We start from the raw sequence: 13,618 nt of genomic DNA on the forward strand, positions 1-13,618 counted from the left end.
TAGTAAGCAAGTTAGAAACGTTATTTAACCAGAGTATACGTAGCCCATTCAGCGACGAGACTGGTATCCATAGGGGCCCTGGGATAATAAAAGTGCTTCAGAAAGTTCTTTCGTCGAAGCGATAAAAGAATTAGATAAACTTCGGTAATCTTTTCTTGACATTCTCTGTCTTTGTTATTCTTTGAACGCACGATTTTGGAGTTAAAATATTAAAAATATCTTTGTTTACTGCTATAAATTTCGCAAACAAAGATATTTTTAATATTTTAACTCCAAAATCGTGCGTTCAAAGAATAACAAAGACAGAGAATGTCAAGAAAAGATTACCGAAGATAATAAAAGTGCATCCTCGGAGACCCAGGGGCAGTTAGTGGGGGCGGGGAAAAGTCTATACGGGCGAAAAAAAAATTGGCGAAGAAAAGTCAAGAACGAAAAAAATAGCCCCTGGGGACAACCTCTTACCGGACCAGTTCCAAAAGGACGCCGTCGTTCTGGCTTCTGATTGGTGCCAGAAAACCTTTGTTATTTTCTGCCCAATCAGAGAGCAGCAAGACCAGGAGTCGTTTCGTGTGTTCTTACACGGACAAATACACGAAGCCCAGTTGGTCGCCATGTTTTCTGTTCGATGAAGCTACAGTTGTAGGAGAAAAGTTGCAGTCACAGATGTAGGGGAAATCGTTCGGCATATCTGCAAGAAACTTACGCGAAATACGCTGGATCTTCGTAGGTATCGTACACACACCGATTAACTGATGTCGATATATAAACTTGAACGTGTTTCGAAATTCGCTTTCTTTGGCTGGACGAACAGTTTCTTTCTCCTGCTTCCTCGCATCACTTGCTGTGACTGAAACTGTGTCAATGCAGAGTATTTTTTTTTATTGCACGGGCCAGGCAGGTATTTCAAGCAACGGAAAGCTTCGTGTACGAGTGCACTAATGCTATAGAGCGCCATGTGAGTACTTCTTCACAATGAGTAATATTCATTTGGAAGAAAATTGCCATGACGAGTCTATTCTTTTGCTTTTGTTAATAAAAAGAGAAAGAGAAACCTTGTGGTCGAGTTTCTGAAATTATTTAAATTTGTCAAATATTATTTTACCCCTTCAGGTTCCTCAGTATGTATATAGAGGTACATACATGTACTATCTTAGAGAGTATGGTGCATATTTACATAGTGAAGTTTTGCCTGTAAGAGCCTAGAAGATTTACAAGCCACAGCCTGAAATTTACCATTTAGACACCCATTTTTATAAGAACCAATTCCATCTAAAATTTGGAAAATATTCTTATTTGGTTGGCTAGTATTATTTTCATTATTCCCCAGTGTGAAATACTACCTCTTTGTGGTTTACTGCACCAAAGTGGCTCATTAAATATCTACCACTAGTCACCTAAACTTTGGGAATAACTCCTATTACTTATATTTGGCTATCAACCTGTGTTCACATGTAGAAAAAGTGAAATTGTACAAATAACTACTTTACTTCCCTACCTCAAATGCTGCATTCAAAGTGTAAATATGGCAGCCCTGTTTTATACTTTACAGAACTGCTTTGTTGCATGCCCCTGTACCTTGTATACCTTATCTTTCAAATATGAATATTGTCAATTACCCCAGTAAAAGCATCATACATGATGAATGAATTACCAGTAAATTTGTATGGCCTGATAGACAACAAGGATTTGAATCCAAAGGACTGTGTCAAGCACAGATCAGTCACTCTTGCTTGGAATTGGACAAGGAATGTACGAATTGTTTGGAAAAAGTCTTTATTGAAATGTATTTCCCTGGAAGATCTCAAAAAAAATTAAATCGTCAAAGCAGATGAAAGAATGGGAATGCAATGCCATCACATTGCATTCTAAGAGGTAAATGTAGACTCTAGTACTGTTACTTGTTCCACCTAGTACTATGTTCATCTGTTTAGCTTTGAGGTTGTGTGTTATTGTTTTGAAGTGACAATACTGTTTCAAAACAAAAAATGGCTGCAAAGGCAAATGGGTAGCCTTTTAAGGCAAGAAATTACACAAATGCCTGATGTTCTACACCTTGTTGGTCTTTCTCCTTTTCTTGTTTGAACACAAAAAAGGTTTGTTTTAAGATCTTTATGTTTTGTTTACATGTTTCATGATTGCAGTTGCTAAAAACATCACATCAATCCTGGCAGTAAACAGGATATTTCTCATAGGGAACTACAGTGTAGGGTTAACTTCCACAAGCCTTGTAGGTCAAAAGCAGAGCATCTGGGATTTACTTACTGGGATGTCATAGGTTCATTGCATGTTGAGAGATTTGAAATTACAAGTTTGCCTGTGTCACTGACTGAAAAATCACCATGATCATTGAATTGCCAGGCATGTTTCTATCACTGTGTAGCACAGCTTGAGTTAAAAATATAACAGTGGCACCTGATCCTGGTATGAACAACATACCCGGTATGAGGCCCTGCCAGGGTAAATTCCGACAAGCGACATGGCCCAAAAAGTAGCGACAGCATACTAATAAAATTGCGACAAACGACAACCCTTATGGAAAAAACTTAAATTCCGACAAGGACAAGCAATTTCCCTTCAATTTAAGTACCGACAGCGACATGGAGAGCGATAAAACAGCGACATGGCACATATTAAATTTAGACAAGCGACACGGGAACCCCCCCTGGCAGGGCCTCCGGTATGTAAATACATCAGTGATCATTTTCACCTGAACTCTGAAGTTCAAAACCCAAAGATTGCTTTTTTGCTGCCATCAATCATAATAATGGCAATAACCCACAAGCCTTAAAAAACAAAAAAAAGCCAACAGATTTGACCTGGTTTAAATGTCTCCCGTGACTGGTCCGCTTAGATGACTGACAGTAGCAAAAACTGTAAACCGGTTTAGCGGTTGATTGAGCTGAGTTCATGTTACTGAAAAGCACAATAGATATACAGTATCTCAATCTGTATTATCAAAATGAAGATGCCATTGTTTTTCAAAGGCATTTTGAAAACCACTTGTCAATCAATCAATTTACTTCATCCCATTTATCATCACACATAGACTGAGCTAGACTGGGCAAAGGCACACAGGCTATAAATTGTTTTTAGTTATACAGTTAGAAAAACTACATCTCAAAAAACAGTCAGGTCCATTGATGAGGAGTCTATTAAAACGGCAGACATTGGTATATACAGTGGTTTGGAAGAATTCTGTGACTCAACATCATTAATTATAATAGTATTGATTTTAATTGTGCAATTTTCATAAATAATAATCATTTGCACTTTACAAAATTAAAATAACAATTCACGAATAAAAATCAGTGAAAACATCACATTAGAATTAAAAACTAAGATTTAATAAACAAGTTAAGCTTATAAATAAGTGCATTTACATTTAGCTTCATTTGCACGTTTATGCCAGGGGAAAAAACCCGAATTACATCATGAAATTCACTGTTCTCAAAGAAAGCTGAAGAAAGTTGTACTCCTCTCGTACACGAAGCTGTCCGTTGCTTGACATACCTGCCTGGCCCGTGCAATAAAAAAAAAAACTCTGCATTGACACAGTTTCAGTCACAGCAAGTGATGCGAGAAAGCAGGAAAAAGAAACTGTTCGTCCAGCCAAAGAAAGCGAATTTCGAAACACGTTCAAGTTTATATATCGACATCAGTTAATCGGTGTGTGTACGATACCTACGAAGATCCAGCGTATTTCGCGTAAGTTTCTTGCAGATATGCCGAACGATTTCCCTTACATCTGTGACTGCAACTTTTCTCCTACAACTGTAGCTTCATCGAACAGAAAACATGGCGACCAACTGGGCTTCGTGTATTTGTCCGTGTAAGAACACACGAAACGACTCCTGGTCTTGCTGCTCTCTGATTGGGCAGAAAATAACAAAGGTTTTCTGGCACCAATCAGAAGCCAGAACGACGGCGTCCTTTTGGAACTGGTCCGGTAAGAGGTTGTCCCCAGGGGCTATTTTTTTCGTTCTTGACTTTTCTTCGCCAATTTTTTTTTCGCCCGTATAGACTTTTCCCCGCCCCCACTAACTGCCCCTGGGTCTCCGAGGATGATAAAAGTGATGTACAACATAAAAAAGTTTTAAATTCGAAATGAAATTATAAAAACTGGTAAAAGCATATCTAAACTAGACTCCTATAAATAACGTCTTTCGACCATAGCTACAACAAACTTGATGAAGTTAGTCTCTAAAGAAACTATTTCAGTTCTGGTTTTATGGGTAAGCATGATTATTGTTACGGTTGGTTTATGATTTTATAGAGCAGTTTTCTATCGAGTGTCGTAAAACCAAACCCAAAGTAACCACTCTGGCCAATCAAACGGAACACAGACAATCCAGTGAACCAATCAAAACTCCAAGCAAATACAACTAGCTGGCAGGAAGCGCGCGAAAATGTGCGCGAGCGAGTCACGATTTGTTTTGGTTTTACTTCTGATTGGTTGAGAAAAAAGGAACGAGATTTTTTTAACCAATCACTAAATTATATAATGCAAAACCTAAGCAAACGCGAATTACTTCCGACACTCAAGTAATAACCGCTCTATAAACTAGTTTTTACCTGTTGTTCAGAATGGCGAGGGAGTAAGGGTGATGCACATGCGGGGCACTGAGCAGTACACGGCGTCCGCCACCCTGCAAACAAACAACACAAATCGTTTGTACAGTGCTGTCAAAATAAGGGAAGAAGAAAAGTAGAGTAATATAAAAAGAAGTATCGATAGACACTATTTTAGGCCCTTACGGCAGTTTTCAATTAAAATTATGCCAATTAATTTTAATTGAAGGCGAAGGTAAGATATTAATTGCAGGCGAATGCTACACGTGCCACGTGCGTGACTGATGACGTCACTCGGTTTTAATACATTGACGTCACATGTGATAATTAGATTTTCCTCGTAGATTCATGGCTACTTTGGCAGCGTTTTGAAGTAATTATTGCCAACAAGAGAAAAAAACAATTTGAATTTTTTAAAAAAGAAAAAATGAAGAATCTATGATGATGGTGATGATGAAGATGATTAAATTTATAGACGCCATTTATTTTGGCATTGACGAAAAACGCGCCTTGACCATTCTTTCCAGTTGTGAACGATAAAAAATAAGCCAATAAGCGACAGACAATTTTACAAAAGCAATTGTTTAAAAGTACTATGTCACGGATTTTACCAGATTTTTGAACAGCTAAAATTTATATTTCTGTCGTAAAAAACTTAAAAATATTGGTTAATTTTGATTAACAATTGCTATTTTAGAGCAGTAAAACTGTTTAAAAGCGAGTTTGGCTGCGGATGGCTCGGATGGAAATGGATTGCAATTTGAAAACGTTAGCCAACGTTTTCAAATAGTTTCCGCGCGCCTTCAAAAGAATCGATATTTATAGCCGAAGTTTGATTTCTAACCCCAAATAAAGGTTATATCTTCAGTTCAATGTTCAAAGATAATGTGTTTCATGGGTTAAGTTGCCTACCACTTATTTCAGAACAGTTTAGACCAAAAATCTGCGAAATCCCTGTGACATAGTCCCATTAAAGTTTGTGTCCCAAAGCAAGCATAAAAAGGAAATACATAAGAAGGAACAAGAATGCATAAAAGGAAATACATGGAAAGAAATAAGCACAAAAGTTTTACCAACAAATTGGAGGTTTCTATCTTGTCAAGACCAGCATCAGCCCAGAAGAGTTTCTGAGAAGCTTCGTCAATAACTAAACCATTTGGCCATTTTAATTCTCCTTGAACGATAACTCTTCTACTTCCGCCACCTAAATCAGAGCGTTCAATCTTAGGTGTAGCTCCCCAGTCGGTCCAATACATCAACCTATTTAAAGACAGAAGTGAATAAGAAATTTCTACAATCTTGGACAAAACTGTTGAAACACTATGGAGACTTCCACTAATTTGGCTAACAGTGTTCAGTTTTGCAACCCCCCTCCCCCCATTTCAATGTTGTTAACGCTGTAGTGTTTTCAAAACAAAGCCTGTCGAACCGCAAACCGTAAGAAACAAAATTGAGTAGGGGGAGAGGGGGATAAAATCTTTTTACCCGCTTGAAGGTCAGGACATTTGTGAAAAATGCGTGAAATGTGTTTGTTTCAACTAGTTTTGTCCAAGATTGTAGGAGGAAAATTATATCTTTTGCCAGAGTTTCTCGAATGTTCAAGGGAAACGAAAATCGGTTCGAAAATCGGGAGGCGAGAAATCAGGGGTAACATGGCAATGAATACTTAAAAGCCTTTCTTTAATGAACCCCGGGCACGAATAATCTGCAGGAGTCAAACAAACGCCAGGCCAAACAGGCTAAGTTTGAAATAAACGCCGGGGCATTTAAACGAGAAAATACGGTAATTTCAAAATCGACCAACCTCTTTTCTCTTTAATTTTTACAAGAGGTGACACGAAAAAAAACGCGTCATCAACTAGGGAACATTGACTAGATGTACCACCAAATAATACTGAATTCTCAGAACTAGCATTGAAAGGGTTTTATGGCAATAAGTAAACGTGAGGAGAACCGCTATTTTACGTTTGACGCTTAAAGGGTTACGAGAAAAGGCGCGAAGATTCTTTAAATACAGTCGAAGCTCTCTTATCGGACACTCTCGTAAGCGGACAGCTCTACTTACGGCCGCCTTGTTTGAAACCCGGTTTTAACTCTCATACAAACTCTGTATTTTTACATTCTCGAAAGCGGACATTCCCGTAAGCGGCCGCGGACACTTTCACAGATTACGACTTAGACTATTTATTTGTTTTTAAGCTCCCGCTTGCGGACACCCCAAAGAAAATCCTCTTAACAAACTCTGTATCTTGTTTTGATTAATCAACTTGACATCGCCGTTCGTCACAATGATTTTACAGTACCATATTTCAATGTTTTTTTTTGTCGTCATCTGAGACCGTGCCGTTATTTTTAGCTGGGCAAGCTCCCGTAAGCGGCCATCTATCCCCTACACCTCTAGTGGCCGCTTACGAGAACCATTCTCGTAAGCGGCCATCCCTAGTTACGGACACTTTTTTCACGTCTCGAGGGTGTCCGCTTACGAGAGCTTCGACTGTATATCTGAATGCTTTTAAAGATTACCATAAGCTGATTTTCAAAAGTAAAAACTGCTTGATTTCTCGCGTTACAAAACGTTTTTCGGCGGTCGAATACAGCAAGGTCATGCTTTAAATATCAAAAAGCTGCTTACAGGTATTTCAAAATGCATCGAAAATATGCAACAGTTGTGACCTATTGAATAGATGACTTTACAAACCTTCTAGCTTTATAAAGGACGATAGCTCTAGGCTTGTCTAAGCTTTGTAGTATCGTCCTTCGGTTTCCACCATTTAAGTTTGCACGCTGTATGTTCTGGTAAGAAACATCAGTCCAGTAAATTAGATCATCTTCCACGTCTAGTGTCAAGCCATCTACCACTCCAACATTTTTCCTGTATTGACATTATTAGACTGATATTAATCTCCCATAGTAACACTATTAGACTAAAATTGACATTATTAGACTAATATCAATCTCTTATATTGACATCATTAGACTAACACTGACGTTAATTGGCTAACATTAATCCCCTGTGGGGGCGTTGTGGGAGCCGCGGTGGCCTAATGGTTAGCGCACTCAACTCTGAGTTGAACGGTCCGCGTTCGAGTCCTGGCCGGGGTTATTGTGCTGTGTTCTTGGGCAAGCAACTTAACTCTCAAAGTGCCTCTCTCCACCATTTTTGTATAAATGGGTGCCGGCGAAATAATGTGGGAGGGGAGGTGGGTGTAGTCCTGCCATGCACTAGCATCCCATCCAGGGGGATTAAAAATTCTCCTAGTCGCTAAATGCTACAGAAACCGAGATAATCTCCGGCCTGTATGGGCCACTTGGCTCGAGGCTTTACCTTACCTAATCCCCTGTATTGGCTTTATTAGACATAAAATTATCTCCTAACGATATTAGGGTAATATTGGCATTAGCTGACTAACATTAATCATCTTCGATACTGACATTATTGAAAAAACATTAACAGTATTAGACTTACAATAACCCCCTGTATTAAAGTTATTAGACCATTATTAGATCATTAGACTTATTAGACTACGATTGAAAAGTTGTTGTCAGTCGATGATGTTATAAGTCTGGTCCGTTGAAGTGATGTGATGTTATTGGCTGTGAGACTCGTGTAAAGTTTGTCAACAGTAATTGGTCAGTTTCGATCCGTCTAATGTCAGTCAAATTAGGTCGACTGACAACAACTTTCCACTTGACTCTGAAGATGACTTCCGCTCAGGTTGTCGAAACGTCAGTCACCAACAACAGTTCTTCTCAGAACTACTCTCACCCGGACGATCACACTATACGACCTACTGATACTCCTGGGTTCAAACCATTTACTAGAAAATATTTTGCTTACCAAGCCAATGTGTCCACAGCTCCGACTCCACTCACAGACATTCGTTTTATTGCATTAGCCGTGGTATCACTCCAATATACACGCTTATCTACCGGGTTATAATCCAACGCAACAATCATCTCGGGATTGTCTATCTGCAGCTTTTGGAAAATGGCTCTGTTTTGTTTAGTGTCCATGAAAAGCTGCCATATTGACGATGTGGCGGCGACTATCACAGAATAACTAGGCAAAGGAGCTGATAAGTAAAAGCAGGAAAAGTTTGTTATTAAAGGAAAATCTTTGGCTCCCAAAGTTAAACCTAAAACCAACGTAGTTAGTGAAACTTGGTGCGACAAATGATCAGAAGGCTCATGCTGTTCCTAAAAAAAAAGTAAAAACTCGCCAATCGAACAAAATCGAACGTTCGATTACCGAACAGTCGACAATCGTACTCAATCGAGCGTTCGATTACCGAACTCCTGTTTGTTTATATTGCGGACATTTTGTATGGCGCACCGTCCCCCTTATTAGTCCTGCGTGATTTACTATCAAAAGACGTATTCCAAACAAGATCGAAGCGGATTTAGTTCGATTGTGTTTGATTGGTTCGAAAATCGAACTCACAACAAAATAGATGTTCGATTTTGTTCGATTACCGAACCTAATCAAACGATTGGTGTTCGATTGGGTTCGATTGAATTTTAGTTCGATTTTGTTCGATTGGATACGCCGGGTACAAATCAGCCATGCTTGACCGCAAGCTACCCGGTGGGACACATTCGATACAAGGGAAGGTGAAGATTGACTGAATGTCCCACCGCGCGTTTTGCGGCCAGTATGGCTGATTTTGTACCTTTTTACCGGGACGTACAAAGGGATTATTGGGTCCTTTTAAAAGAGGGCGTGCATTCTTTCCAATCTATGTAAGGTATTAGATTGGCGTCCAGTTTAAAATTAGAGAGATTAAAGATGAATTCCAGTCCGTACTGCGCAATCTCGGCTGCAATGTTTATGTGTGCCCACAAGAAGGAATGTTTACAAGCAAAACTAAAAATTCTGCGACAAACTTACCTTTTACTTCATTATTAACGCCAGATATCATTGCAGAACAAATAGAAACGAGTAGAGGAACCTTGACGCTATTTCAAACCGACGTTTCAGCTCATCGGAAATTCTTGAACCAAACGAACTGTAATGGCGGACTAAAAAACTTCATGTATGCTGTCACTGAAGTGTAACGTTTCAACGAATTCAAAACAAAAACGAAAACAAACCCCGAGTCTGCTCAGTACGGACTGGAAATCAGCTTTAAGCGTGACGTTATACGGCATACGGCAAGCGCGAGCTTGCCTTTCATTTTGTTGTAGTCGTGTTGGTGTCTCGCAAAGTTTACACCTTGTTTCAGCCTTGTAGTATTGTTTTATGTGATTTCATTTTTTTAGATCTCTTGTAGACCCTACGTTAATAGCATTGTCGTTGTCGGCCCTTTGCTGTTTTAAGTTTAATTCATACTAAGTTTTTTGAGGCCTCTTCCCTCGGAGGGTCGTCCCCAGGGCCTACTCCGCTTTCAAGATGGCGGCTGGATGCCATTTTGAAAACTCGTCACCGAGAAGAACCTGGGGACGAGGTTGGGTTGTTACCTACCCGAGTTGCTAACAACCACAAACCATTATCGCCTCTTTGGAAGAGTCGCTGCTTTCAGAACTTTACGGTATACGACTACAACAAAAACTACAACAGATGCTTTGAGAAGTAGCCTACCTGGACAACATTTGGCAAAAGCATCAACAGGTGAAATGTGACAGTACGTGTTAGCAGGACAGACGTTCTTAGGAGCTCCTCTTCCGCAAAAATAGTCATTTCCGGTCGCCGGGTTTTTCACGGGAGTCAGGCCATGACATGGAGGGACTGGGGAGAGAGGCGAGATGAATGCAACATTAACTAATAGGCGCGCACGTTTTTACGTTTTATGATACAAAAATTGGTGCAAATTGTCAATATTAAAACGAGGGTGGCAAACGGTACCAATCGCGTACCACGTTGAATTTTTAAACTAAAACACGCATCACGGAGAACAGTTTTATGCAATCACGCGTCACGTAACAAAAATAAGTGCGCTAAGGACGTTTTATTGAAAATTATACTATATGCAACTTTTTCTTGGATTGATTTCCTGTTCATTGTCAATTTTACTTGTCATATTAGTTTTTCACATACGTACATGTATAAAGACTACTTACTTGTTGGAATAACGGGAAATGGGGTCCCGGCTGCCACAGTTGGGGACTCAGATTGTTTCTTTGTCCCACGTTCGTGTCATGTTGAATAATTTCTTCACTATTTATCACCGAGCTTGAAATCTACCATCGTTATTATTTACTACACATTTGATGATTTCGACATTGCTGATCCTAGCAGTATACAGGACGCGTGTCACATATCAACCTAGTAAATGGCCCAGCTCAATAGCGAGTCTCTCGTAGCTCAGTTGGTTAGAGCGCCCAACCGGTATCTGGGAGGCCATGGGTACGATTCCCTTCGGGGACTCAGATTGTTTCTTTGTCCCACGCTCGTGTCATGTTGAATAATTTCTTCACTCACTTCATTAGACTGTGTTTTACTTTTTACAATTTTTACTCTTTTTTACTCGTCTAGGTCAAAGAAAGTTCACTTATCACGGGCCGGAAATATAATAGGTGAATCACGCGTCACGCGCTTGTAAAATAGAAAATCAGGCATCACGTTGTGATGTCCAGTCCCGCATCACGCGGCTTATTTTGGCTCCATCACGTGTTACGCAAACACCCTTTGCCACCCTCTAGTAAAGGCACACGGTACAATGTTACCATGACGGTAATGTTACATGTATGAAACACCTGGATTAAATATATAGTTCTCTAGCTTACCGCTCTGACAGGTTTTCCCGTCTCCCATAAGCTGCATCTCGCCTGGACACGAACATTGTACTTTCCAGCGACGCAATGAGGTGCACAAGTGACTGCAACCGCCTTTGTTAATTGTGCATGAGTCTAAAAGGGAGAGAGGGTAGAAGAAAATATTAATTTACAAAAATTAATGAAAATGAAAACATCAAGATTAGCACAATATGGCAAAGTCTGCGTTCTAGCCTAGTAGCCCATCAGGACGGAGCTTGTCCCCCCCCCCCCCCGGTTTCCATAGCATGAAGCGACTAGGAGCATTTCTACTTCGCCTTGATAGGATGCTAGTCAATCGTAGGGTTACCCCGACAATAAAATTTTGCCGGTACCCACCCTGGGTGGAGAGAGGCACTATGAGAGTAATGTCTTGGCTACGACCACAACTCAGTGTCTAAATTCCAGCAAACTAACCCTATTAATTCCTTTCATTAAAAGAATAATACTTACAAATAATTATTAATTATTTAAGTTATATGGCGCAAGACTCACCTCCCGTCTTTGATACACATTTATCTTGCACTGCGCATGTCTGCTGCGACGAGCAGAGCGGACTGCAAAGTGGTCGCGTTGCTATGGTAACCTGGCGCGCCAATAGCACGCCTTCTTCTTGCCACGTGACGAATGCACCTTGGATCTTGCTGTTGTAAAGTGTGACAGGGTTTTTCTGCTGTCTGCCAAACGCAAGTTGCATGTTACCTGCAAAGCAAATGAGTTCAAATGAGTTTCAAGATAGACGTTCTGTGAGAAACGAAGGCCTCTCCTTAAATTTCCAATCTTAAACTATTAATTCCCCTTACTAACTTTAATACATTTCCTTTTATGTTAATTTTGAGAATTTAGTAGCACTTAAAGAAAATATTCCGCAGCTGCTAAAAAAGTTGAGTATCACTCGGGCTACTAGCCAACAGTACTGGAACGTATCATCCCACTTTCCGAAGCATGAAGCAGCTAGGAGTATTGCTACTATCCCCTGGATGGGATGCCAGTTCATTAAAGGTATTCTATCAGCAATTGGTTAGGTAGCCCTAAAAATAGCTGGTACCCATAAATTTTCCAGTGTGGAAAGAGAAGCACTGTGAGAGTAGAGTGTCTTGCCTAAGAACCCAACGCAATGACCCCGGGCAGGACCCAAGCCTGGTTTGCTCATCCGGAGTCCAACCCACTAACCATTAGCCCACCGCGCCTCCCACATCCGTCAGTTGATGAGTTTTTTTATTCTCATAACCATTTTCTTCAGTGATGTATTCATATTGTAAGGAGAAAATGGATATTGGTCACTAACCTTGTAGGAGCTCTCCCCCAATCACCCAAGCTCCTGAACCTTGTTCTTGCCACAACAGGAAATGATTACCATTTAAGGGAAAGTAGACCGCTGATGGCGTTCTCACCCGCTTTGTTGCTAAGCAACCATACGGTTGCACTTTCCGGATGTAACGTCGACGAGTCAGTAAAACAGAGGCTGTTGTTAGGAAGGGCTTGCCTTGGTCGTTATCTTCCCAAAATAAGACCAGTCTGTTAAAAGACGTAATCAGAGAATAGAGTTAGAAAAGGAGTCACGGATTTTACCAGATTTTTGAACAGCCAAAATTTATATTTGCGTCGCAGGAAACCTAAGAATAACAGTTCATTTTATCAAAAAATGCTATATTAGAGCATTGAAACTGTAAACGAGCATCTTTGGCTGCGGATGGCTCGGATGGAAATGGATTGCGACTTGAAAAAGTAAGGCTTACTTTTTTACGTTGTTTCCGCGCGCCGTCAAAAAACACATTTTTATAGCTGTAGCTTGATGTCTATCCGCAAATTATAATGTTATATCTTTATCATTTAGATGTTCAAAGATAGTGTTTTCTATGGCGGGTAAAGTTGCCTAGCACTAATTTCAGAACAGAGTAGACAAGTTTGTTTCTAACACAATCACCCTAAAAACGCAACCTTGCCGCTTTAGACAAAAAAATGTAATGTAAGTTTTTTTACCCACGTAACACGGAAAAGCTCTCAAGAGCTCGTTATGAAGTGTGCATGCATCGAATGTCGAATTTGAATTTGGAGTGTTTGTTTTTGTGAAGAGAGGAAAACTTAACCGGAAAACCCAGAGAAAAACCCTCGGAGCAAGGACGAGAACCAACAAGACAAACTCAACCCACATGTGACACCGGGTCCAGGATTCAAACCCGGGCCACATTGTTGGGAGGCGAGCGCTCTCACCACTGTGCCGTCTCTGCTCCCTTTCATACAAGTTGGTATGTAACACAATCACCTAAGCAACGTGACATAGCCTCTTTAAGACGAA

At 40.2% G+C, this 13,618-nt stretch overlaps 1 protein-coding gene across 1 annotated transcript in view; it reads right to left on the minus strand.

The window, feature by feature from the left end:
• The window catches only part of LOC144630673 (uncharacterized), a 29,781-nt gene that overhangs the window by 5,924 nt on the left and 10,239 nt on the right, over positions 1-13,618 (minus strand). Inside the window, exons 8-15 of the mRNA XM_078489039.1 lie at positions 12,608-12,837; positions 11,815-12,021; positions 11,293-11,415; positions 10,148-10,294; positions 8,408-8,642; positions 7,268-7,441; positions 5,643-5,829; positions 4,573-4,646 (exon numbers count right to left, since the gene is read on the minus strand). Of these exons, the coding sequence (XP_078345165.1) occupies positions 4,573-4,646; positions 5,643-5,829; positions 7,268-7,441; positions 8,408-8,642; positions 10,148-10,294; positions 11,293-11,415; positions 11,815-12,021; positions 12,608-12,837 (1,377 nt within the window). The remainder of the gene's footprint in view (positions 1-4,572; positions 4,647-5,642; positions 5,830-7,267; positions 7,442-8,407; positions 8,643-10,147; positions 10,295-11,292; positions 11,416-11,814; positions 12,022-12,607; positions 12,838-13,618) is intronic.

Source organism: Oculina patagonica, chromosome 11, assembly GCF_052425735.1.
Source record: "Oculina patagonica isolate OP01 chromosome 11, crgOcupat, whole genome shotgun sequence".
Lineage (NCBI taxonomy): Eukaryota > Metazoa > Cnidaria > Anthozoa > Scleractinia > Oculinidae > Oculina > Oculina patagonica.